We start from the raw sequence: 27714 nt of genomic DNA on the forward strand, positions 1-27714 counted from the left end.
GGCTGTATGGTAACTTTACGACAATTGGGTTCACCCCATGGGCTGTATCCAGGTAGCACAGCCCGGACAGACGAGGGTGTCTTTTGGCAAGCTCCAGTTCCATGAGCAAATCACTTAAAACCTGAAGCTTATGGACATCCTTGAGACTGATCTTGGGGACGTTCTGCAGTCTCCTGAATAGTGCCTTCTCTATTGCTTCTGCACTGCCAAAGGTGCGTTCGAGTCTCTGCCAGGCTGCAGCGAGACCTGCTTCTGCTTGTCCCATATAGACAGTTCTAAGGCTCTTGATGCGATTTGTGGAGCCTGGGCCCAGCAAGTTGATCAAGAGGTCGAGCTCCTGCTCTGCGGTTAGGTTGAGGTTGGCGATGGCGGCTTTGAAGGTTGCCTTCCAGGCTCTGTAGCTCTCCGCACGGTCATCAAATTTTGAGAGACTGGTGTTAATTAGCTCTCTGCTCACCATAAACCTGGCAAACTCAGACATATCTGATTTCTCACTGCTTGTTGCCATGACAACATGTGATGCCCCTGGGGCATATAGGCTGCGTGGCGTGAAAGGGTGAGATGCTTCCGGGTAGAATGATGTTGCTGCAGGGTTGAGCGGTGGTCTAGCCTCTGTAGATTCTGATGACTGCTGCTTGAGCTGTGGAGGTAGCCATCTTGCTGTAATAACTGTCCTTGAGAGGGCGCGTCTGGGCAACTGTTATTGGATTGCTTGGGTGCTGTGGGTATCGCTGGCACTGCAGGTAGAGCTGACTTGGTTTCAGTGTTGTCGGCTTGGACAGTACTGCACACTGGGGGTGGTGCAGATAACTGTTTCAGTACATAGTCGCTGGAGCGGTCAACTGGATCCTCTATCTCCTCTGGCGGCAAGCAGACTGAATCAAGGCTTTGGCTCAATGCTTGCTCAAGTAGTCTTACTTTTGCTAATGGATTTTCCTCTTCCCTCTCTGATTCAAGGATCTTTATTCGAGCCTCTGCTTCTGCCCTCTTGGCTTCTGCCCTCTTGGCTTCTGCCCTCTTGGCTTCCGCTTCTGCCCTCTTGGCCACCGCCTCTGCTTCTGCCCTTGCAAGGACTTATTTTTCGGTGAAGGAACGCCTCACTTTGGATTGCTCTGCATTTATGCGGGCCTCTAGTAATCTGTCGCTCAGGGCGGAGCTTCTAGAGCATGATGATCTGTAGGACCGCAAGGAATGTTTGGATGAATGCGATCTGTGTGATCTAGTTTCTTGCAAATGAGAGATGCGGAGTTCCACTTTATCTTTAGCATCCAGCACCATGGCGTCTCTTTGTCTGTCTATTGATTCTGCCTTGCACAATTCTGACGGGGCTTCTTCAATATTAGAGTCTTTTAGAAAGGTTATATACCTTGTGGACAGTCTCTTGTATCTTTCATGGGCTGCGTTCAGCCGCCCGACAGCAACTTGTAAACTGGTGGCATCGCCTGAGGAGGACTTAAGTCCTGATATGAGGGAGGAAACTCATTCCCATAGCTCTTCCAGGTTGTCACATAGCTCATCTTTCCTAGTGTGATAATTTTCCGTGATCTTTATAGCTGGTTTGAGAGAGCGCCTTGGTCGCGTGACTTGGTCTGCTGGAAGTGTGGGTTCTACCTCCAGCTCTTCGTAATGATCAGTATCAGGTTGCATTTTCTTTGTTTCATCACTGGGGAACTGTACGAGGTCCTTTTCGGCCATTTTGATTTAAGGTGCGCTGTCTCTTTAAGAAAATGAACTTTTGAATTGGGGGCTGAAAATTGCAGTGCGGCTTAGATGAGGCACCCCGATGAGGTTCCTAAAGTGTTTTGAGTGAATTGCGGGATTTTGGTTTGAGGGAGGCCCCACGTGCGTGAACAGTTCTTATATCATGCGAGCAAGGGTTAATATAGGATGTAGAAAAATGGCTTGGTGAGTAGTGGAGGACTTCCAGGCGACAGCATATCTACTGCGGACACGCCGTGCTTCCCCTTAGGCTTGTGGGACATGCACTGTTGCTGGGCAGATTTGCTGCGAGTGGGCCTGTTGCAGGGGAGGTTCCTGAGTGTGGCACTGGGCTCTGAGGGAATCTGTAGCCGGGCATTGGACATTGAGACAGATATTGACTGGGGTATAAGGCTTTAAGGCAGTTTTTGACTGTTCTGTCCCCACATGAAGGCGAATTAAGGTGTAACTGATAATGACTTTGTGACTGTCCTACTTTCGTATCCAAGCAGTGGAGCAGACCGGACCGGCAGATGCTCAGGTTAGATGGATCCAGACGTAGACATGAGGATGCAATCAAACGTGGGTTTATTTGATCCAGAGCAGTGACATACGGTGATGCAATACAGGAATGCAGTAGATGCTGTCATGTGGATGTCTTTCCTGAGGCTAACTGCTGGTTAAAAACTGATGCCTTCACAAGCCGAGGTGTGTGTCTCCAGTCACAAAGGAATGCAGCACTGAAAATGGCTACAGGAAGTGACAAGGACCAAGGCTGCTAAAACCACGCCCAGAGATAAAACTTTATTTAACAAAGAACAAGGCGTGCAGCATACGAATTCCGGCCAGCAGATGGCAGCAGAGAACAATAGATAGAAACAACATAGTAAAGAAGAGATAATAATGCAGTGCAGGAATTCAATTTGAAAAGAACAGCACAGTCATCAACACCTGTTTTCTGGTAGGCTCTCTCAGTCCCTGTACAGGCTTGTGTCCAATGTTGTTGGTGTGATTTTTCCCGTACTGTAAATCCCAGATCATTGGACATCATGTTTAGATGGTGGAAGAATTTCTCAACTGATTCATCCTTCTCTTGCGTTATATCTTGTATTGTGTTGGGTCTTCCTCTGGCCCATTTTCCCAATTGCCTGGTGAAATGGTCTTCTGATTCTACAGTTTGATCTGACTCTTTATACTCCATATATAGATGCAGTTCCAAGACTGGCCAGAATCCATCTCCCACTTTGATCTCCATTAGGGTGGCAAAGTCTTTCCATGCTGAGTGGGTCTTCTGTATTTGTCTTACCTTCCTGTAAAATGGCATAGGCAGTTTGTCCAGGGATGGCAGATTGTTCACTAAGGCTATCATCTCCTGTGGGTTCCATGCAACAAATTTTGGCTTTTGAAGTGGCCGGAGGGGAGTATGCCCTGGTTCATCTAAAATTAAAAGTATTGCCTGTTGTGAGGAGTCACAGGCATCAACTGAGTCAATGAGCCCTGTCCTGCTTGTAAAGTCACAGTTATTTCAGGTGGGATAACTAGCTGTCCTGAGGGACCTGGTTGAGAGGGGTCCTGGGAGGCCTGTAAATGTTGATCCCCATATGTAGTGTCAGCGGGAGCCCCTACTCCATCTGGTCTTCCAGTTGTTCCTCTTCCCCGTTCATGAAGATGCCAGTAGTTACGATGATCGCCGGGGCAGAAGTGGGATTAGTTAAGATGGCTGCCGGGGTGGAAGTAGGACTAGTTAAGATGGCTGCCGCGGAGGTAGTGGGATTAGTTAAGATGGCTGCTGGAGCGGAAGCTGGTACATAAGGTGTGCCATCCTGTGTGATAACCAGGTACAAGGAGGTGGGCCTGGGGCGTGGTTTTGCCGTGCCACAGCTGTAACAGACATTCCTCCCTGTGGGATTTTGGCAATAACATACTCCACAGATCCACCCATCTGGAGACTGAGGGGACTGATAATATGGTGCCTGCTGAAGTATGGCAGAGTCCTCCGGTGCCATTTTAGGGGGCTGTGTTGGCAGCATGTAATAATAGTCATTTGTCTTTTCATCATACTTTTCTGTCCAGCCTAATTTCATTTATCTGGCTGTTCTATGCCATGCTTCTGCATCTTTTAGTACGTTGCTATCTTGAAGCATTCCTTTCTTATTTGTCAGCACTTTCTTCCATTCCTCCTCATTCAATATCACGGTCGGCGTGACTATCACATACGTGACACAGAGGGAGGGAACAAGGAAGGCCCTGCCCAAGTGAGAGGGAAGATGGTGACCCCTGACTCACCTAGCGGCTGGCGCCTGGCTGCCCTGACGTCCCTAGACGGGTTCCTCACCCGTACGCCGATCACGTGCCTAAAGCCCTGGCTTTCCCTAAGCTGAGCCCTAGATAGTGAACAGGGCGGTGGGAACACTAGTCCGCACCACTAGCTCTAAAGGAAAACACCAAGGGAAGGACAGACAATACAAACTCAACATATAATCCCAGGTGGGTGACAACGGGAGACAACAAGAAGCCAAACAGGGATCCGGAGGGAAGCACTCTGGAACGACAACCAGGATTCACAACTCCAGTGGGTCAGTATAGATGTCCAGGCAGGAAGCTCTATAACTGGCAACTAGAGAAGAGTGAGGGGAGAATATAAGGAGGTTGGGAGTGGTCAGACAAGAAACAGCTGAGGAGGAGAAGCTACGGATCCCTGATTGAGACAAAAAGGATAGCAAGGCAAACACAGAAAACAATCACAAAGAAACAACGTGATCTTTAGATATAGAGCGCGCAGCCACCCGCTGCGACCTCCTGACCCCGGGTATAACGGAGTCAGACGTGGCTCTTGATACCCTCGTGACAGTACCCCCCCTTTCACGAGGGGCCTCCGGACACTCAGGACCGGGTCTCTCCGGATGAGAGGCATGGAAAGCCTGAATTAACTTGTTGGCGTTTACCTCTGACGCTGGAACCCACATTCTTTCCTCGGGACCGTAACCCCTCCAATGCACCAGATACTGAAGAGAGCGGCGGACCCGACGAGAATCAACAATTCTGGCTATTTGAAACTCCAGATTACCATCCACAATAACAGGAGGAGGTGGCGGCGGTGATAGTTCTAGAGGTGGAACATACTTCTTAAGTAACGATTTATGGAAGACGTTATGGATCTTAAAAGTCTGAGGTAGCTCCAGGCGAAAAGCCACAGGGTTAATGACGGCTACTATTTTATAAGGACCAATGAACCTAGGACCCAGTTTCCAAGAGGCAACCTTCAACTTAATATTCCTAGTAGACAACCACACATAGTCATTCACTCCTAGGTCCGGACCTGGCGACCGTTTCTTATCGGCCATGCATTTATATTTACCACTCATATTTTTCAAGTTAACTTGCACCTTCTGCCATACCGAAGAAAGAGATGAAGAAAACCTTTCCTCTTCGGGAATCCCAGAAGACCCCCCCTCTTTGAAAGTACAAAATTGGGGATGAAAACCGTATGCACCAAGGAATGGTGACTTGCCAGTGGACTCCTGATAATGATTATTTATGGCAAACTCAGCTAACGGTAAATACGATGACCACAACTCTTGGTTTTCAGACACAAAACACCTTGAATATGTTTCTAGGTTTTGGTTGGTACGCTCAGTCTGTCCATTCGACTGAGGATGGAAAGCTGAGGAAAAGGACAAGTGTACCCCCAAACGGGAACAAAAAGCTTTCCAAAACTTAGAAATAAACTGGGTTCCCCGATCCGAAACCACATCGGAAGGGACCCCGTGAAGCTTCACGATTTCACTGATAAACACCTGAGCAAGAGTTTTAGCATTAGGAAGTGCGGGTAGCGCAATAAAGTGTACCATTTTGCTAAACCTGTCTACTACTACTAAAATAACTGTTTTACCCGCAGACAACGGTAAGTCAGTGATGAAATCCATAGACAGATGTGTCCATGGCCTATTGGGGATAAAAAGAGGCAATAAAGACCCTGCTGGACGTGTATGAGAGACTTTCGCGCGTGCACAAGTAGAGCAAGTAGACACGAAATCTATTACATCCTGACGCAACCTTGGCCACCAAAAACGACGAGATAATAGCTCCAAGGTTGCTTTACTACCCGGGTGTCCAGCAAGTGCCGAATTATGATGTTCTTTTAATAATTCAAGACGCAGGTTTAACGGTACAAACAATTTCTCTGAGGGGCAAGAGGTCGGGGCGTCCCCCTGGGCCTCTAACACCTTTCCCTCTAGAACAGAGTGTACAGCAGAGACAACCACTCCTCTTTGTAAAATAGGTACCGGATCACTAGCATTACCCCCTCCAGGGAAACTACGAGATAATGCGTCTGCCTTGGTATTTTTTGCCCCAGGACGATAGGTGATTACAAAGTTAAATCTGGTAAAGAATAGCGACCACCTAGCTTGTCTAGGGGTGAGACGCTTAGCCGATTCTAGGTACAGAAGGTTTTTGTGATCCGTAATCACCGTGACAGGGTGGATTGCTCCCTCTAAGAAGTGACGCCACTCTTCGAGCGCCAGCTTAATCGCCAACAGTTCCCTATTTCCAACATCATAGTTCTTCTCTGCAGAAGATAATTTTTTGGAAAAGAAAGCGCAAGGGCGCCATTTGCCAGGAGACGGACCCTGAGATAATACAGCCCCCACTCCCACCTCTGACGCATCTACCTCAACAATAAAAGGCTGGGAGACATCAGGTTGAATTAGAACAGGTGCCGAGGTAAACCTCTCCTTTAGAGAGGAAAATGCATTTTTAGCGGCGTCAGACCATTTAGAAAAATCAGTCCCCTTCCTAGTCATGTCGGTAAGGGGTTTAACGATCACTGAATAATTTTTAATGAACTTTCTATAGAAATTTGCGAAACCCAAAAACCGTTGTAGGGCTTTAAGGTTCTCAGGAAGATCCCAATCTAAAATTGCTTGGACCTTCCCAGGATCCATACGGAAACCTGAAGCAGATAATAGATATCCCAGGAACTGTATTTCCTGAACGGCGAAGACACATTTTTCAATTTTCGCATATAATTTATTCGTCCGTAGAACCTGCAGTACTTGCCTGACATGCACCTCATGTGATTTCAGATCAGCCGAATAAATTAAGATATCATCTAGGTATATGACTACAAACCTGCCGATGAGATGACTAAAAATATCATTAACGAAATGCTGGAAGACAGCGGGGGCATTGGTCAGACCGAAAGGCATAACTAGATTTTCATAATGCCCCTCAGGGGTGTTAAAAGCTGTCTTCCACTCATCCCCTTCCCTGATACGAATCAGATTGTAGGCCCCCCTAAGATCAAGTTTGGAGAACCACCTAGCACCCGCAATCTGATTAAAAAGGTCAGGAATGAGAGGAAGAGGGTATGGGTCTCGGATGGTTATCTGGTTTAGCTCACGGAAATCTAGGCAAGGACGCAGGCCCCCATCTTTCTTTTTAACAAAGAAAAACCCTGCAGCCATGGGTGAAGAAGAGGGTCTGATGTGTCCCTTAGCCAGACTCTCGGAGATATAATCTTTCATGGCTTGTCTCTCGGGACCCGAAAGATTATACAACCTGGACTTGGGTAATTTTGCACCGGGAATCAGGTTAACCGGGCAATCATATGGACGATGAGGTGGTAGCTTCTGACAACCCTTTTCAGAAAAAACGTCCTCAAAGTCCGAAATAAATGTAGGTAGGGAAGCTATGGAGGCGATTAAGCAATTGTTATTTAAGCAATTCTCTCTGCAATGCTCACTCCACTCCAATATCTCCCTGGCCTGCCAATCCACCACTGGATTGTGCGCTACCAACCAGGGAAGACCCAATACCACCGGAGAGGGAAGGCCCTCCAGAACGTAACATGAAAGACACTCATTATGGTGGTCCCCTACCCGAAGGTGTAAATTATGAACAATGTGGGTGAGGTTTCTCTGAGACAGAGGAGCAGAATCTATAGCGAATACGGGAATAGGTCTCTGCAGCGTACAGAGAGACAAACCCATAGTGCGGGCAAAATGGGCATCAATCAAGTTTACCCCTGCTCCACTGTCTAGAAAAACAGAAATAGACTCCGTCTTAACACCAAAAACAATGACCGCTGGTAACACAAATTGAGATGTTCGTATGGAGGAAACGTATACCCCCCGGCTGACATCCTCCGCACAGCCTGGGGTTAGTAGTTTTCCGACGGTCTTTTGTTTTTGAGAACGGAGGGACAGACATTAATGAAATGACCCTTCCCCCCACAGAAAAAACAAGCCCCCCCCCCTACGGCGAACCTCGGGAGGACGGACCTGACGAGAAGTTCCGCCTAGCTGCATAGGCTCATCTAAGTCAGTACAGACTAACTGTTGCTTGGGAGAGGTAACCAATTGCTCAGGAATTTTCGATCTCTCCCTAAGACGCCTATCTATTCTGATAGCGAGGGACATAACAGCATCAAGGGAAAGGGGGGTCTCATACAGCGCCAGTGCATCCTTAACCCTTTCAGATAACCCAGAGCAGAACTGACTCCTGAGAGCCGGGTCGTTCCACTGAGTATCCGTAGCCCGCCTACGGAACTCTGAGCAATATTCCTCTGCTGACCGATCTCCCTGTAGGAGTCTCCGTAACTTCGACTCAGCCAGGGCGACTCGGTCAGGGTCATCATATATGAGACCCAAAGCCCCAAAAAATCCCTCCACTGACCGGAGAGCCTGGGAACCAGGGGGTAATGAGAACGCCCAGGATTGTGGGTCCCCCTGAAGCAGGGAAATGACAACCCCAACCTGCTGTTCTTCATTACCTGAGGAGTAAGGGCGCAACTTAAAGTATAATTTGCAGGCCTCACGGAACGTCGCAAATTTGTCCCTTCCCCCAGAAAATCTGTCAGGAAGAACAACCTTGGGTTCTGTAACAACCTGGTTACCCATAGCAACCGCTGGGGGTGCGGTCTGCTGTATTTGCTGCTGTCGTTGGAGGACAGACGCCTTCAATCCTGCCACCTCCAAAGACAGACCTTGAAGCTGTTTTGCCAAGGCAGCAATAGGATCCATATTGGATTCTAAGTAGAGAAAAAAATTTATTTATTTTTTTCTCAAAAAGTAAGGCCAGTTATAATATCACGGTCGGCGTGACTATCACATACGTGACACAGAGGGAGGGAACAAGGAAGGCCCTGCCCAAGTGAGAGGGAAGATGGTGACCCCTGACTCACCTAGCGGCTGGCGCCTGGCTGCCCTGACGTCCCTAGACGGGTTCCTCACCCGTACGCCGATCACGTGCCTAAAGCCCTGGCTTTCCCTAAGCTGAGCCCTAGATAGTGAACAGGGCGGTGGGAACACTAGTCCGCACCACTAGCTCTAAAGGAAAACACCAAGGGAAGGACAGACAATACAAACTCAACATATAATCCCAGGTGGGTGACAACGGGAGACAACAAGAAGCCAAACAGGGATCCGGAGGGAAGCACTCTGGAACGACAACCAGGATTCACAACTCCAGTGGGTCAGTATAGATGTCCAGGCAGGAAGCTCTATAACTGGCAACTAGAGAAGAGTGAGGGGAGAATATAAGGAGGTTGGGAGTGGTCAGACAAGAAACAGCTGAGGAGGAGAAGCTACGGATCCCTGATTGAGACAAAAAGGATAGCAAGGCAAACACAGAAAACAATCACAAAGAAACAACGTGATCTTTAGATATAGAGCGCGCAGCCACCCGCTGCGACCTCCTGACCCCGGGTATAACGGAGTCAGACGTGGCTCTTGATACCCTCGTGACATTCAACCTCCCTCCTTGGTGAACCTGTTATCTTCATTAACTTTTTCCTGTTCTTGATTAATTTCATTCTTTCTCTCTCCGAGACAATCAGGTGGGCGCCGTAACTGCCAAGCACTGAGCTGTCCGCCCCATTTCTTTTTTAAATTTTTACTGAACTTGAAAACTCGTACACTGCTCGTACTGTCAATCTTTGCATGTACATTCAATCTGAACACTTTCCTAACTCCCTGAAGTTAGAGGACAGCTACCTACTGATAAACTGTTCTCTTCTTCTGGAGAGGGACTTCAGTTATATTCTATTGACCTTCCAGCCCGCCGCTGCAAAGGATAACTTTAGTCCTTGTTTTACAATTCTGGCACATACGTCATGAGTCCTTCCTCCTTTTCTGAGGGTCTGTTACAACCTATACTCCATCCACTAATATGATACTCTTTTTCATACTAACTGTAAGACATCTATCGGTGTGACAGATACGTGACAGCAATAGGAACACGCTTACTAATGTGACAATATTCTACTGCTGGCAGTATATTTTTAAGTCATCAACTGTCTAAAGTTGGAACACGTATAACAATATACAATTTCCACTGAAGTCCCTGTCTAACCACATGTGGCAGGCGCAGCACTATGAAGTGCCTTGTGCGCTGTGGCATTAGAAGGATTTTGATATCTCAGACTTTTTAGTCTAACCAGACTGTCTATTACTCTGTAATTCCTCTAGCACCATTATATGGAAGCAGTAGGTTTAAAGAGCACACCAAATGCTGGAAATAACTTCTTTATTAACTTTAACCTTTTTTCATATATAACACTGCCGCCTCCGCAGCAGATAGTCCATGTACATAACACGTGTTGAATAAAGATTCACAAAATGGCGGCATGCATAAGATGGTGGTTTAACTGTTCAATCTTTTCATTCAACATAAAATGGTGGATGTATTTCTCTTTTCAGGATCTGTACTCTCACTTTAAGTTATTTAAGCACTTTATGATCTCTCTGAGGGGTATATCTGAGCTTTGACCTATAGTTCTACTTTCTCAAATTGGTTTGCAGTTTACTCTATACATTTGCTTTGAGCAGCTTGAAGATTGCAATTTGTATGGCTCAGTATGATGTGGTATTAACAGTTTGTATGATTAGATGATTTGCTTTGATTAGGTGGAACTGTAAGTAAACACATAATTAGTTCAGTATACAGTTCTAAGTACTACATTAACAAAAGGAACATATATATATAACTGTTCTAAATACCTATTTTGGCCTCTTTGCTTCCAAAAAACTGAACTCTGACTGGAACTGTGTGTCTGTTCAGCTCCTCTCTCTGGTGAATAATGATTTCCAGCTAGGGGATTTCCCACACAGACTATGTGTGAGGCTGGCTATAAGTGGCCACGACTCCTGGGCAGTGTGAGGCTGGCTGTGATTGGTCCAGACCCCTGCTTAATAACAACAGTTTAACTCTATGCTTTCTGCTGTGTCTACTGTGTCATTGAGCTTACCTTACATTTATATAATGAATATTAAAAGGCATATTATCTTTTCTGCTTTTATGAACACAATATATATAACGGTTACATGACATCCAAAACATGAATTCACAGTAAATAACTCTGCTTTTGTCTTTAACATATAAACATGTAAAGTGTATTACATTATTAGCAGGTCTATCTGTATGAACAAAAAAGCTGTATTAGCAACCTAGGAAAGGTCTTAGCTGGCCAGCTACACCACAGACAGTTGATAATATAATTTGACCAAGTTCTTGGGACAAGGGCTTATGTGGTCTGGTCTCCAGATAGACAGCTGTCCCACCCACTGTACAGAGAGGAGGCACAGAAGGGATATTAGGTAAGATAACTAGTTTTCTTACCTTTCTCGGAGCTGCGCAGTTTCCTCCCTTGTATGCGTCCAACCCACCAGTGGATGATTTCTTGCAGCTGCTCAGTCTGAACAATTTCACCCTTGCCCCACGTTGGGCGCCAACTGTTTTTGGTGCACACAAGCTGTGCTATCTTATCAACTGTCTGCTCCAAATTGCAAGTTTTTAGTAAGTCGTGCATGATGGAGAAAATCACACTGATACCTCTCTAGGATCAAAGCAGAATTCTCTCATTTATTAGAGGAAGTTAAGCACTATATATGTATATCAAAGAATATCTCATTGCTCATTATGACAAAGTCTAGCTCTCTGTGGGTAGGGTTGCCCTGGCTCTGTAAGCATAGATGTTCTGGATAGTTCTAGTGAAATTATACACTGTGATTCATCCTGCCTTTTTAACTGCTTGACCCCTGTACAGCCTTCTCATCCTCCAGCTATACCACAAAACCTTCTTGGTCTGCCAGAAGCATATTATGGTTTAGCTAATATTTTGTACAAGAAAGAAGCCGAATCACTGCCACCATATCATCCTTACCACTGTGCAATAGAATTGATTCCTGGGTCCACACCTCCTCCAGTCCTTCTTTATCTTTTTTCTCCCTTAGAGACTCAACCTATGGCAGACTGTATTAATGAAAATCTGCACAGAGGTTTTCTTCACAAATTATTATCATCACCTGGAGCTAGGGTTTTGTTTGTAAAAAAAAGAAAGATGGTTCTCATCAACCCTGCACTGATAGTCAGGGATTAAAAAAAATTACAGTCAGGAATAGATACCCACTACGAGATCCCATAACTGTTTGATAGTCTATGTGCAGCTAAAATCTTCACAAAGCAGATTACTGCAGTACTGCAGGGACTGTTGAAATAACTTCCAAGCGAGTGGAAACATCATATAGGTATGATTGGATCTGTTTTTTTCCTGTGATAGTTGGAAGAGTTCTGGTAGTCCTATCTGGAGTGGCTCAGTGGGATGCATGGCCTGAGCTTACTGTAACAGACAATGAGTGTGGACACACTGTGCCAACTAACAGATTTGGCTTTGGGTTAAACCTAAGGGCATTTGTCCTGGTTGTACCCTGGTATTTAATGTTTAACCCATATATAGAGATCTTGACTTTGCTGCAGAGAACCAACATGGCTGCTTCCTCCTGGAGTACTCCCAATATATGTGGCAGCTGACTGATGGAGATCAGAGACACCAGTGCAAAGCACTGAAGAGTCAGGCAGTATGCCTTATCAGGAGACGGGCTAAGGGCAGGACAGGCAGCATACTAGTGTATACGAGAAAGCAATCCAAGGTTAGGGCAGGCAGCATTAATATATATCCGACAAAGCAATCCAAAGTTAGGGCAAGCAGCGAAGAATCAGAGTTGAGAAACAGGCAGGATTAATACACAGGTCTCAGACAGAAAAAGCATACCTTCTGTTTTTCACCAGGTCCACACTTTGTCTAAAACTGTCCCTGTGTACCTGTCTTGGGCATTTTGTCCAGAGAAGTTCAAATCCTTGCAAACAGGTTAAAGAATGAATACCAGATATTTACTTATATTTCACACTCTGTTTTAACCAGTGCTAATTGGATTGCAGCTGGGAGGGCCCACTGCTAGCATTAGCTAAAGCTTTTCTGACCACCTACTACAGTTTCATGGGACATATATCGCTACTGGACTTTACCTAGACCCGCTCTTACAGATGCTAAATTGCAAAACAAATGTCTCTAAAATGTTTGGGATTTACCCTGTGTTGTCAAGTACGAAGATAAACTGCAGGTCCTTAGCATCTCTATGGACCTTTATTTATTATATTATATTTGATGTTTCACACAATTACTACCATAATTTCACCACAGTTATATGGACATTTATTTTTTATATTTTCTTTAAGAAACCTGACAACAAAATATACATTACATTTAATAACTAGAAATATAGTGGAACTGTCATGCAACCAGACGCAGTCTTGCCAAAAGTATGTCACCACGCGGACTTGTCTCTCATTCTCCCAGGGGTCTCTGGCCCTCCTGCGGGCATCCCTCAACCCTTGCGGAGGGCAGAGCTAGTAAAGGTTTGCGCTTTATGCATACATGTCACTCTGTGAGATCCATTCTGGATCGTGGTGCTGCTGGGAGACAAAACGCCATCATTCCCAGCGCTGACGCTGGTCAGGGGTCCCAGGATGCAGGAGCCCCTAGCGTCAGCTGTTGCCATGGAAACTATGTTTTTATGTCTCCTAACATAGACATGTGGTGGGAGGTTCCTTCCTCTGCACACTCTCAGGACCCACCTATGCTTCCCTGGGCTGAGGGTGGTGATTGCGTGTGATCTCAGCAGTGTCAGGTGGTCTGTGGAGGGATATTTAAACCTGGTCTTCCCCTTCCCCCACTCACTTCTGGTTATTCAGTTGCTTCCCTGGCTCTGTATCTTAAGTTATCTGGTGAGTGGTTTCTCTGGTTATTGTCTCTGGCTTCGGTTTTGGTTGTCTTCTGGTTCTTTTGCCCTGGCTTACGTTTACTGACCATTCTCGTGTTTCCCTATTCACCAGTGCATAGTGTCATGGTGTGCCCAGCTGCCCTGCTATTTGACAACTGGAAAGGGCTCTGCCAAAGTCCCCCATCCTGCTGGAGGTGGGTGAAGAGTACCCTGGCCCTCAAGGGTGTTCAGAGTGTGATGAGTTGCGCAAAGTGTGTCTGGCATGCCGCGTTTGCTGGCCGTCAATTTGGCTTTATCATTTCATTAGCATTACAGGAACAATATGGAATGATCGCTCTTAATATCCTCTCATATTCAAGTGAATGAGACTAATCTGCAATACCAAGCACATGCGCTCTCCAATGGAAAGCATTGTGCTTTGTAAGCTGCAAGGAGGCCTCCTCAAACAACTGATCGGTGGGGTTCTCGAGTGTCGAAACCCCCCCAATCTGATATTGATGAGCTATCTTGAAGACAGGTCAGACTTCTCCCCTGTGTGAGCTCTCTGATGCCGAGTTAAACTTGATTCAAGAATAAAACATATACCACATTCTGAACATGAAAATGACTTCTGTCCATAGTGGATTCCTAGATGTCTCACAAGACTAACTTTCTGACTAAAACATTTTCCACATTCTGAACATGAAAATGGCTTCTCCCCTAAGTGGATTTTTAGATGTTTCACAAGATTTGCTTTCTGACCAAAACATTTACCACATTCAGGACATGAAAATGGCTTCTCCCCTAAGTGGATTTTTAGATGTTGCACAAGATTTGCTTTCTGACCAAAACATTTACCACATTCAGGACATGAAAATGGCTTCTCCCCTGTGTGAGTTTTTTGATGCTGAATAAAACTTGATTGATTGGCAAGACATTTTCCACATTCTGAACATGAAAATGGCTTCTCCCCTGTGTGAGTTCTCTGATGTCCAACAAGATGTGATTTGAAACTAAAACATTTACCACATTCAGGACATGAAAATGGCTCCTCCCCTGTGTGAGTTCTCTGATGTTTAACAAGATGTGATTTCTGACTAAAACATTTACCGCATTCAGGACATGAAAATGGCTCCTCCCCTGTGTGAGTTCTCTGATGTTTAACCAGATGTGATTTGAGACTAAAACATTTACCACATTCAGGACATGAAAATGGCTTCTCCCCCGTATGAATTCTTAAATGTTTCACAAGAGCAGATTGATTACTAAAACATTTCTGACATTCTGAACATGAATATGGCTTCTCCCCTGTGTGAGTTCTCTGATGTCCAACAAGTTGTGATTTGTGACTAAAACATTTCCCACATTCTGAACATGAAAATGTCTTCTCTCCTGTGTGAATTCTTTGATGTGCTACAAGCATTGATTTCACACGAAAACACTTCCCACATTCAGGACACAGAAACGGCTTCTCTCCTGTGTGAATTGTCTGATGGTTAACAAGATTTGATTTAAAAATAAAACACTTTCCACATTCAATACATGAGAATGGCTTCTCACCAGAGTGAGTTTTCAGATGCAGAAAAAAATATGATTGACGGGTAAAACATTTTCCACATTCTGAACATGAAAATGGCTTCTCCCCTGTGTGAGTTTTCTGATGTGTCAGAAGAACAGATTTCTGAGTAAAACATTTCTGACATTCTGAACATGAAAATGGCTTCTCCCCTATGTGGATTTTTAGATGTTTCACAAGATTTGATTTCTGACTAAAACATTTACCACATTCAGAACATGAAAATGGCTTCTCCCCTGTATGAATTCTTAAATGTGCCACAAGACCAGATTTCTTACTAAAACATTTCTGACATTCTGAACATGAAAATGGCTTCGCTCTTGTGTGAGTTCTCTGATGTTTCTTTCTAGAGCATTTCAACATAAAACATTTCCCACATTCTGAACATGAATACGGCTTCTCCCCTGTGTGAGTTCTCAGATGTCCAACTAGAATACATTTCCTGGTAAAAGATTTTCCACATTCAGAGCATGAAAATGACTTTTTATCTCTGCAATTTCTCTCATGTAAAGAAAGATTAGATTTCTTCTTAAAAGGTGTCCCATGTGAAAATATTTTTCCACACTTCTGTTTAGTTCTTCTTTTGCCAGTCAGTGATTGACTAGATGAAGGTTTCTTGTGACCAGCAGTATCATTGGATATATCTCCGCTATGAAGGACTGAGGGTACATTAGGAGTTATTGAATAAGCTTGTGTGATATTGCTATCTTCTGCTTTATCATAGGAAGATAAATGAAGATTCTTATGGTATACTCTCATCCCATTTTTACCTAGAAAATTAAACAAAAGTAAATTTTTTTCCCAAAGCAAATTTTTTTCTCAAGCTTTTTTAAAACAATAGAAAGCCAGAAAACATAAAATAAATAAGACATGTAAGATAACAGTATAATGTACAGTTTCAGTAAAGGTAGATTTAAAGAAACCAATAATCGTCTTGATTATAAGGAATGACAGTTCCTGCAAGTAGGGTTGAGCGAACCCGAACTGTAAAGTTCGGGCTCGTACTGAACTTTAGAATTTTTGGACCCCGGACCTGAACCCGAACTTTTCAGTAAAAGTTCGGGTTTCGGTTAGGTGTTCGGCTACTTTATGGCGCTTTTTGAAAGGCTGCAGAGCAGCCAATCAACAAGCGTTTAACTCGTGTGCCCTTAGAAGCCATCACAGCCATGCCTACTAATGGCATGGTTGTGATTGGCCAGTGCATCATGTGACCCAGCCTCTATATAAGCTGGAGTCACGTAGCGCTGCACGTCACTCTGCTGTTACTAGTGTAGGGAGAGGATGCTGCTGTGAGGGAGAGAATAGGAAAGAATCTTTTATCAGAAGTGCTTGTTAACTCAGCAATCTACCTAGATTTAGTTTTGTGGGTGCAGTGCACAATCTTTTTACCCTGCCCTGAGCCCAGTGACACAGAAAAATAACTTTTATCCGTCTGTTAGTTAGGTGGGCCGCGGTGGCCATTTTATGCAAGCTTAGTGCACCAGCACAGAATATGTGCTTTTGTGACATTCAAATTCCAGCTTGAAATACTGCAATAATAATCCTGGTTTTAAAAAAACACCCATTTTTGGCAATATACTAAATCTGGTGCCTTTGCAGCATTTGTCAGTGTGAAATAGAAGCTTACAATACTTCAACAATTTTCAGGGTTTAAAAAATCACACATTTTTTTGAAAGACCCTACATCTGGTGCATTTGCAGCATTTGTCAGTGTAAAAGACAAGCTTGAAATACTTCAATAATTTTCTGGGTTTAAAAAAACACCCATTTTGGGCAAAAAAAATAATTTGCAGCCTTTGCTGTATCTGTCATTGTGAGATACACGCGTTAGATACTGGTGTTCTATTTTGTAATAAAAAAAACACCCATTTTGGGCAAAATACTTATTTTTGCAGCCTTTGCTGCATCTGTCAGTGTGAGATACAAGCTTTAAATACTGCAATAATATTCAGGGTTTAAAAAAACACCAATTTTTGGCAATACCCTACATCTTGGGCATATGCTGCATTTGTAAATGTGACATACAAGCTAGAAATACTGCAATAATATTCTAGGTTTAAAAAAAACACCCATTTTGGGCAAAAAACTAAATTTGCAGCCTTTGCTGTATCTGTCAGTGTGAGATACACGAGTTAGATACTGCTGTTCTATTCTGTTATTAAAAAAACACCCATTTTGGGCCAAATACTAAATTTGCGGCCTTGGCTGCATCTGTCAGTGTGATATACAAGCTTTAAATACTGCAATAATAATAATATTTGGGCAAGATCCTAAATTTGAGAAATATGAGGAGAGCGTCAAATAAGGGACGTGGCCCCGGTCGTGGTGCTGCTGGTGGAGCCCCTGTTGCAGGGAGAGGACGTGGTCGATCTGTGCCAGCTACAAACGCACAAGTGAAACACCTTCCCCAGGTGCGAGTAGGCGACAGAACCTTCAGCAGTATTTGGTCGGTCCTAATGCAGCTCTACGAATGGTGAGGAAAGAACAAGTACAGGAGATAGTAGATTGGGTTGCTGACAGTGCCTTCAGTTCCTTTACATTGTCTACCACCCAGTCTCCTGCTTAAATATCAGAGTTGGCACCTGAAGCTGATGTCCATCAGTCTTTAACTCACCCCCTTGCAAATCAGCCAAGCAGTCTGAGCCCCAAGTCATGCAGCAGTCTCTCCTGCTTTTTGATAACTCTGCTAGCAGGGTTTCCCAGGGCCATCCACCTAGCCCTGCCCCAGAAGTGGAAGAGATTGAGTGCACCGATACCCAACCACTTATGGTTCAGGATGAGTACATGGGAGGACCACCGCAGCAAGTCTAGAATAATGACGAAACACAGGTGCCAACCACTGTGGCTTTCTGCAGTGTACAGACCGACAGGGAGGACAGGGGTGAAAACTGGGTGGAAGATGATGTGGAGGACGATGAGGTTCTCGACCCCACATGGAATCAAGGTCATGCGAGTGACCTGTGTAGTTCGGAGGAAGGAGGCACAGAGCCACCAGCACAGCAGAAGAGGGAGCAGGGTGCAAAATAGGAGCGGCCGTCCCCTAGACAGTACGCCTGCTACTGCCCACCGCAGCAAGGGACTAAGCACGCCAAAGCCAGCTCCAAGGTGTTCCCTGGCGTGGCAGTTCTTCAGACAATGTGCTGAAGATAAGACACGAGTGGTTTGCACGCTGTGCAATCAGAGCCTGAAGCGAGGCATAAGGCTGGGTTCAGACCTGAGCGTTTTACAGCGCGTTCAAACGCGCTGTAAAACGCTCAACACATGAAAACCAATGCTTCCCTATGGCCCTGGTTCTCACTTGAGAGTTTTACAGCGCGTTTGAACACGCTGAAAACGCCCTACGCTCAAAAAAGTTCTTGAGCTTCTTTGGGGCGTTTTGTCGCGCGTTTGCAGCCATAGGACACTGCTGTTAATCACAGAAACGCGCGTAATACGCGCGTTGACTATGGACAAAAACGCGCGACAAAAACGCGTGACACAAACGCGCGTTAAACGAGCATATCAAATACGCTCAGGTCTGAACCCAGCCTAAACGTTCTCAACCTGAGCACAACCTGCATGACCAGGCATCTAAGTGCAAAACACGAGCTGCAGTGGAGTAGACACCTCAAAAACTCTGGCCCCTCCTGCTTCCTCTTCTGCTGCAGTCTCGGCCTTTTCAGCCACCTCTGGAGTGACAGTGCCACCTGCCACCCCGCTAACAGAGGATCTGCCAGCAACACCACCACCTGGGTCACCAAGCATCTCCACAATGTCCCACGGAAGCGTTCATCTCTCCATCTCCCAAACACTGGAGCGGAAGAGGAAGTACCCCCCCTACCCACCCGCGATCCCTGGCCCTGAATGCCAGCATTTCAAAATTACTGGCATTTGAAATGCTGTCATTCCGTCTGGTGGAGATGGAGAGTTTTAAAAGCCTTATGGCGATGGCTGTCCCATAGTACGTCGTGCCCAGCCGCCACTACTTTTCCAGGTGAGCCATCCCTTCCCTGCACAACCAAGTAGGGGACAAAATCAGGTGTGAACTGCGCAACGGCATCTGTGGCAAGGTCCACCTAACTACGGATACGTGGACCAGTAAGCACGGTCAGGGACGTTATATCTCTCTAACAGCACACTGGGTAAATGCAGTGGCGGCTGGGCCTGAGGAGGATAGCAATTTGGCGCATGTCCTTCCACCACCGAGGATTGCAGGGCGCTTCAGTTTGCCTCCTGTTGCTTCTTCCTCCTACTCCGCTTCCTCATCCTCTACCGGCTCCTCATCCGGTCAGCGTAATACCTTCACCACCAACTTCAGCACAGCCAGGAGTAAACGACAGCAGGCAGTTTTAAAACTTATCTGTTTGGGGGACTAACCCCACAGCGTGCAGTTGCTGTGGATGGGCATTGAACATCAGACCGATGAGTGGTTGGTGCCAGTGAGCCTCATGCCCGGCCTGGTGGTGTGCGATAATGGGCGAAATCTTGTAGCAGCTCTGGGACTAGCTGCTTTGACGCACATCCCTTGCCTGATGCATGTGCTGAATTTGGTGGTGCAGAGGATCCTTAAAAATTACCACGATATATCAGAGCTGCTGCATAAAGTGCAGGCTTTCAGCGTCCTCACCATGCTGCTGATCGCCTGTCAGCGCTGCAGCGTAACTTCGGCCTTCCCACTTACCGCCTCATATGTGACATGCCCACAAGGTGGAGCTCCACCTTGCACATGCTGGCCAGACTGTGCGAGCAGCAGCCGGCGATAGTAGAGTTTCAGCTGCAGCATGCATGGGTGAGTCGCTCTGCGGAACAGCACCACTTCACCACCAATGACTGGGCCTCCATGCGAGACCTGTGTTCCTTGTTGCACTGTTTCTAGTACTCCACCAACATGGCCAGTGCCGATAACGGCGTTCTCAGTGTTACTATCCCACTTCTATGCCTCCTTGAAAAAACGCTTCGGGTGATGATGGAAGAGGATGTGGCACAGGAGGAGGAGGAAGAGGAATCATTTCATAGGGTTTCTGGCCAGTCATTCACAAGTGGCTCTGAGGGTGGGTTCCTGCACCCACAAACGCCAGGTACACAATTGTTCAGCCAGGGCACAGTTCTGGAGGATGACGAGGTGGAGGATGAGGAGTAGGAGGAGGAACCGTGTTCACAGCAGGGTGGCACCCAAACTAGCTCATGGCCATCACTGGTGCATGGCTGGGGGGGGATACAGAGGACACAGACGATACACCTCCCACAGAGGACAGCTTTTCATTGCCACTGGGCAGCCTGGCACACATTACAGCCTGGAGCGATTACATGCTGCAGTGTTTCCGCAATGACCGCAGAGTTGCCCACATTCTAACTTGTGCTGATTACTGGGTGGCCACGCTACTGGATCTCCATTACAAGGACAACGTACCGTCCTTAATTCCATCACTGGAGCGTGATCGTAAGATGCGCGAGTACAATAGCATGCTGGTAGACGCGCTGCTGGTGGCATTCCCACCTGACAGCGGGGTAACAGTGGACGCACAAGACGAAGGCAGAGGAGGAGTAATGCAGCTGGGGCCCCACCAGCATCTCAGAAGGCAGGGTTAGCATGACCGAAATGTGGAAAAGCTTTGTCAGCACGCCACAACAACCATCACCACCAGCTGATATGGAACGTCTTAGCAGGAGGCAGCATTTCAGCAACATGGTAGAGCAGTATGTGTGCACACGCCTACACGTACTGACTGACGGGTCTGCCCCCTTCAACTTCTGGGTCTCCAAATTGGGCACATGGCCTGAGCTTGCCCTTGACGCCTTGGAGGTGCTGGCCTGCCCTGCAGCCAGTGTATTGCCTGAACATGTGTTTAGCATGGCAGGGGGCGTTATCACAGACAAGCGCAGCCGCCTGTCCACAGCAAATGTGGACAAGCTCACGTTCATTAAAATGAGCCAGGCATGGATCTCCGTACCTTGTGCAGAATAGACATGTATACCGGCCTCACCCAGCCATTGTTATACTACAGCGCAATAGCTCATTGTTGTATTTTGGATATTTCCCACTCATTTTGAGTGTAACCTAATAAAAAAAAATAATTTCAACAAAAAAAACAGTGTTGGCTACATCGTCCTGCGTCTACCGCCGCTTCCACCTAGACCGCTAGGTCCACCGCCTCCTCAAACTCCTACTACATATGGACCTCGACCTCATAAATCAAGAATATTTTTTTTTATTTGTGCGTATTTTACTATGTCATTTCACTCATTTGTCTGTTACATTTTCGGGTGAAATTCACCAATTTTTGGGTGTGATATAACCCTGCTGTAACTAGTAGACAGGTAAAAACATTTCACTAATTTGTCTGCTACATATTCGGGTGAAATTCACCAATTTTTGGCTGTGATATACCCCTGCTATACCTAGTAGACAGGTAAACAAATTTAAAGGATAACTGTCACATTTAGACCCTAATTTCAATTTTCATATATGTAGTTACTAATAACATGATATTCCAGAATCAGTTACTATTAGACTGACTTACCCCATATTTAATAAGATTCAGCCCTTAGCAACCAGTCTGCATAAAACTGCAATTTCACTATTCAGTTAAGATGGCCGCCACTGCCCTCACCCTGAGGCTAATCCCGCCTGCCCTCACTAGCCAGTAACAATAGCCCCCCAAAAGTGTCAGTAACCAGAGCCCTCCCCCCTAAAGGGTTAATCTCCTGCAGCACAGAGGGGTCCTCTTACCACATGTTGCTTTCATTTATACACTGAGCAGACGGCAGATCTCCCTTCCCTGTTGTGCGCTGGTTCTACTCTGCAAGCGCAGGGACAGGGAGAAGTGCACACAGCCCAGGCACTGTTATCAGCTGCTGGGGAGGACCTGGCTTTAATCATTTACTTACAGTCCCTGGCTGTCAGTAATCTGACCTTGCACGCAGCGTGCTCCGTCCTTCAACAGATAGACGGACCATGCCTAGAAACCCTATTTTAAGTACAGGTAAAAGTAGGCAGTACAGGGAACAAAAATGTGGAATTAAGGGGTAATTTAATACACAGTGAAAAGTTTAAATAGGGCCACCAAGGTGATATTAATCACCACAATCCAATACTCCAAAAAAATATATATGACAGTTATACTTTAACTAATTTGTCTGTTACATTCTCGTGTGAAATTCACCAATTTTTGGGTGTGATATACCCCTGCTATACCTAGTAGACAGGTAAAAACATTTCACTAATTTGTCTGTTACATTCTTGGGTGACATTTGACCATTTTTTCCGCGATTAAACCCCTGCTCTGCATAGGTAACAGGGACATAAATTAAAAAAATTCTTCTTTAATTGACGCGCGCCCCCTCCTTTCATTCAGTGCTTAAACTTTAACAACTTGTCTCACATTTTGCCCTTCAATAATTTGTCCCACATTTCTGCTCGATTATATTTAATTTCAAACAATTAACCTCCCTTGAATGTGGTATCCCTTTCTCACGCTCCCTCTCCGGCCTGGAACCCTAATTCCCCGCCACCCGTGATCACCATGGTAGGCGCAGAAAAGAACATCGAAAGTTAATAGAGAAGATATCCAATTGGATCGTGAACATCACAGGGACGTGCGACATTGTGGAGCAGTAAGTGTGCACACGCCAACACGTACTGACTGATGGGTCTGCCCCCTTCAACTTCTGGGTCTCCAAATTGGGCACATGGCCTGAGCTTGCCCTTTATGCCTTGGAGGTGCTGGCCTGCCCTGCAGCCAGTGCATTGTCTGAACGTTTGTTTAGCACGGCTGGAGGGGGTTATCACAGGTTATATTTCCCAATGTTTTGGGGTGTACCCTACTTTAAAAAAATTAATTAAAATTAAAACCAAAAACAGTGTAGGATACCTCCTCCTCCTCCACCACAGCTATCACCTACACCACCACATCCACTGCCTCCTCAACCTCCTACTCCATATGGACCTGGTCCTCCTAGATCAAGATTTTTATTTTTTATTTTTATGTATTTTATGTTATTTTAAGTCATTTCCCTATCCACATTTGTTTGCAGTGCACTTGCCATGACCTTAACCACATTTTGCTGGCATTTGCAGCCCTCTAGCCCTTTCCATGACATTTTTAGAGCCATTTCAGTGCTCGAAAGTTCGGGTCCCCATTGACTTCAATGTGGTTCGGGGTCAAGTTCGGGTTCTGAACTCGAACTTTTTTTGTGAAGTTCGGCCGAACCCGTCGAACCCGAACATCCAGGTGTCCGCTCAACTCTAAGGCTAGGTCTACACGACGACATTTGTCGCGCGACATTTTGTTGCACTAATGTCGCGCGACAATTTTTATAATGGCAGTCTATGGTGTCGCACTGCAACATGCGACATGCTGCGACTGCGACGCGACAGTCGCAGAAAATCCATTCAAGATGGATTTTTCTGCGACTGTTGCGTCGCAGTCGCAACATGTCGCATGTTGCAGTGCGACACCATAGACTGCCATTATAAAAATTGTCGCGCAACATTAGTGCAACAAAATGTCGCGCGACAACTGTTGCGCCCTATCTGTCGCGCGACTTTTTGTTGCGCGACAAATGTCGTCGTGTAGACCTAGCCTAATGGTGACAGGTGTTTCTATCAGACCATACAGTCCAATACATCCCAATGTCAACAGACAAAAGTTCCAGAAATTCAACAGATACCACCAAAATGAATATAAAAGAAATCATGAGTGGAAGGAAATTCAGCATAAACATGTACACACCACCTGTGTATACGCTTAATGTATGGCCCTATTATGTGCTTTACAAAACCATATCTCACCCAAGTGCTTAATGAGCTTTGAGGAAAATTAGCAAAACTAGAGCAGGTGGCCACCATTCAGATTCCAACTATAATAGGACAACCTTTGGAAAATTAAATAAGTGATTTGACTGGTTGTCATGGGCATCAACTCCATTTTCCTTCCAACAAGTTTTGATACATCTTCTCCTCCTTTTGCTTTGATCGCTGTTGTGCCCTATTTGTGCTTTACATATTATGGCAACTTTCTTCTTTATTTTTCTTGCACCTTTCCTTTTTTTTATTTTTAAGCCCTTGTATCCCCCTTAACAACTTTTTTACCATTGTTCCATTGCTGCATTCTATATTTTTTTATTGCAATTTTAGGGCACATACAACTTAATGTTTTATTTTTGTTAACTCTTTTGGGGTTGGAATGTGAAAAAACAACAGTAATTCCACCACTGATTTTTGCATTTTACAATGTTTACCATGTGGCATAAACAAGTATGTTTGCTTCATTCTGCAGATCAGTATGATTGCTCGAATACAGTTGAATAGGAAGGAGCCGTCCCCTAGAAGTGAATAGGATGGCTTCTTGTAATTACACTGCTAACTGCTGCAATGTCGACGACAAGCAGGATAAACAATGAAAGGAAGGCAGCACTCTCACGAAGCGCGGCCTTCTCTTTAATTACTGTATTTTTCGCCCCATAAGACGATTTTTTTCCCCCCAAAAGTAGGGGGAAAATTCCCCTGCATCTTATGGGGTGAATGCTGCCATTTTACATCGCAGACTGCCATGTATCAGCTGGACGGGGAGGGAGGAGGGTCCGGTGTCATGCAAATTCAGCGGGGCCGGTGCGGTCACTATACTCCAGCCCCACCGCTCACTCACTGCTTTATTGCCTAAATATTTTATAATAATAGCCATCATTGAAGTTCCGATCCCCAGCCCCATCTGTACTACTTACTAAATGTCCTGTAACTCACTGACGTCACATGCCTGCGCCGCCTACTTCATTCAATATGGGGGGGAACTCCTGTCGCCATGAAGTCGCACATGGCCGACACCCCATGGTGAAAACAGAGACAGATCTACAACATTCTACCTGGATAATGTTCAATGGAGTTCCCATTAACTGTCGTTCACAAGGTTTATCCCTTTCAGCCTCTCTTCCTAAGGACGTCCAGTGTGCGGCACGCAGGGCAGAGATAATCACTCAGGAACGCAGCCTTCTCAGTACAATGGGGGATACGTACATGTTATCTAACGATCCCTGACTCACTACATTACAAGGAATATCATTACAAAAAGGTGATATAATATTTAAAGGGGACAGAACCAATCAGTACTTAATTATGCATGTAAAATACAATTACTTTAAAAAAAAAAAAAATTCCCTTACTGTCTGATATCATTGGCGGTGTTGTACTGCAGGCGCACTGTCACCAGCCATATAGCCAGGACTGCGAGTGAAAAATTAAAGAGGTTGTGCAGCAATATATAGTGATAATCTATCCTCAAGACATCAATATCAGATTGGCAGGGGTACGACAGCCGGCACCCCCACTGATCAGCTGTTTGAAGAGGACGCAGCTGCAAGTGAATGGAGAGAGAACCTGTCATTACACTGCACCGCCCAAACTGTGAAGATGACAGGCAGTATAATGAAGAAAAGCAGCCCTCCTCTACAAACAGCTTATTAGCGGGGGTACCGGGTGTCAGACCCCTGCCAATCTGATATTAATGACCTATTCTGAGGATGAATAATATATATTGCTGCATAACCCCTTTAAGAAAGTGATGGCATTCTGGTCTATTATATGAAATAGGCTAGGGTACTGATCGGTGACATCGGTTCAGAGTTAGATATGACAAATACACAGATAATGATTAGATAGCGATCGGCTCCCGGTTTTGGCGCTCTCAGATGCCATTGTCACATTTGACCACAGCATCTGGGAGAGCTAAAACTGGGAGCCGCGAGCTTCCCGGACTGGTCCACCGTCCCCTGGCTGAGATCAAGGAAGGAGTCCCATACTAGTAATAGGCCCGAGCCTTCACAAGGCTTCCAGGTCAATTACTAGTATATTCCAATGCTGGCCTGCAGGAGGCAGCATTGCATTGGAATATATTGAATCTTGTATATGTATAAATATCCATTACAGAATACAAGTGGCAATTTAATGATTGCTTGTTATAGTTACTTTGGGTGATCTAGAATAAAAAAAGTATTCAATAAAAAAATGAAACATCATGGGCATCACCAAGTCCAAAAACGCACGTACTATTAAAATTAAAATAATACAAATACAGTGCAAATAACACCTAATAATAATAATAACACCTCATGGGTCCATATACTACAGGTTTATAACTGAGGCCTATCGGATCATGTGACCTTTACTCAGAAACGGCATTTACCCTCCAGTCTTTTTGTGATTGTTTCTGTCCATATTGTGTCACATTGCACCGGTGCCAAGGAAGATAATGAATATATTGGGGCACTATATCCAGGAGGAGGAGGTTTCTCTGAACTTCCGATCAGATTTCCCATTAATAAAGACATTTACAGTCAAATGAGATTTATGAAAGGTTCTTACCATTCGCGGACACCGATCCGGGTTTTTTGAGCTCACTCGTCGTTCCACCTGAACTTTCCTGCAGTAAAGATCCCACATTAAAGACATGAGAAAACAGAAAACTATACTCCACTGCTAGCTTATCTTATATCCAGGCAAAGATCAAACACCCCTAGAAGACATGAACCTTTCTGCCCTGAAGAAGAAGGATCTCCTCACGTGGGGATCAGACAGGATCAACATTCAGACAAGTATCTTACACATATGAAATGTGACATTATTCTGCATGAAATGACCTGATCCTATCCTGGAGAGGACGCTGTGCTCATCACCTCCAGTTCTTACATTATTGTATAGTAAAAAGCCTGTCATTGCTTCTGGAAACTGAACCTTATATCCACTTGCTCTTGTCCTTTGTGGTGACCTGATTCTAGATGAGAAGGTAATAATGTTTTGCAAAAGCAGGAAGATTCTGTACCTGATGAGTCAGTCACTGACTGTTAATACAGGACAGTATCTGCTGTAGATGCAGACCTCTGTACTGGTGGGGGTTGGGGGAGATGTCCACCTGCCATTTCTAGTTTTGCCCCTGACATCAGTCTGTAGAGGATAGGTAGAAACCTCAGCTGCACTTACTTGATGATCCAGTGGGACATTCTGCTTTTCCTGTGGACAGTCCTGGGAATACAGAGGACTGGGACATCTCTCTGGTGGATTTCTCTGACTGGATCCATCTGTAGAAAATACACACAGAGACTGAATACATTGTCTATATGTGATGATCAGATGATGGGGAATCTGACTCTCAGAACTGTTCTCATCTCTACAGTCATGGAAGGTCTCCTCTTACCCGGTGATGTTAGGGACTGATGATTCTCCATCATGACGTCCTTGTACAGATCCTTATGTTCTTCTAAATACTCCCACTCCTCCATGGAGAAATAGACAGTGACATCCTGACACCTTATAGGAACCTGACAACACAAGGATACAGTCATTACCAGAGCCCTCCCTTGGCGTTATTGTATAATGTCCCAGCATTCCCAGCAGCGCTCACCTCTCCGCTCAGCAGCTCAGTGATCCTG

The 27714-nt window shown here is 45.3% G+C and overlaps 2 protein-coding genes across 4 annotated transcripts in view; both read right to left on the minus strand.

Annotated features, from left to right (window-relative positions):
- LOC120999664 (oocyte zinc finger protein XlCOF6-like) overlaps nucleotides 1–27714 on the minus strand; it is a 2208135-nt gene that overhangs the window by 1258881 nt on the left and 921540 nt on the right. The window lies entirely within an intron of this gene.
- On the minus strand, nucleotides 13958–27537 carry LOC120999665 (gastrula zinc finger protein XlCGF57.1-like). Of its 3 annotated transcripts, XM_040430670.1 has the most exons (4): nucleotides 27480–27537; nucleotides 27266–27363; nucleotides 26651–26708; nucleotides 13958–16085 (listed from the first exon to the last, which is right to left on the minus strand). In XM_040430670.1, the coding sequence occupies exons 1-4, from the start codon at nucleotides 27511–27513 to the stop codon at nucleotides 14263–14265; spliced, it is 2013 nt and encodes a 670-aa protein (XP_040286604.1). In that variant the 5' UTR covers nucleotides 27514–27537; the 3' UTR covers nucleotides 13958–14262. The 3 variants fall into 3 exon arrangements, with proteins under 3 accessions (XP_040286604.1, XP_040286605.1, XP_040286606.1); XM_040430671.1 differs by lacking the exons at nucleotides 26651–26708; nucleotides 27480–27537 and adding an exon at nucleotides 26975–27059; XM_040430672.1 differs by lacking the exons at nucleotides 26651–26708; nucleotides 27480–27537 and adding an exon at nucleotides 27020–27059 and having other exon boundaries at nucleotides 27266–27351.

Source organism: Bufo bufo, chromosome 4 (genome assembly GCF_905171765.1).
Source record: "Bufo bufo chromosome 4, aBufBuf1.1, whole genome shotgun sequence".
NCBI classification, from domain to species: domain Eukaryota; kingdom Metazoa; phylum Chordata; class Amphibia; order Anura; family Bufonidae; genus Bufo; species Bufo bufo.

Excerpts from the sequence above, each read along its gene's own strand:
- LOC120999665 (XM_040430670.1), bottom strand. The coding sequence starts at position 27,513 with ATGATGGAGAATCATCAGTCCCTAACATCACCGG. Across the intron at positions 27,364-27,479 it reads TCAGTCCCTAACATCACCGG|ATGGATCCAGTCAGAGAAAT; the intron begins GTAAGAGGAGAC and ends TATTTTCTACAG. Across the intron at positions 16,086-26,650 it reads CGGATCGGTGTCCGCGAATG|GTAAAAATGGGATGAGAGTA; the intron begins GTAAGAACCTTT and ends TTAATTTTCTAG.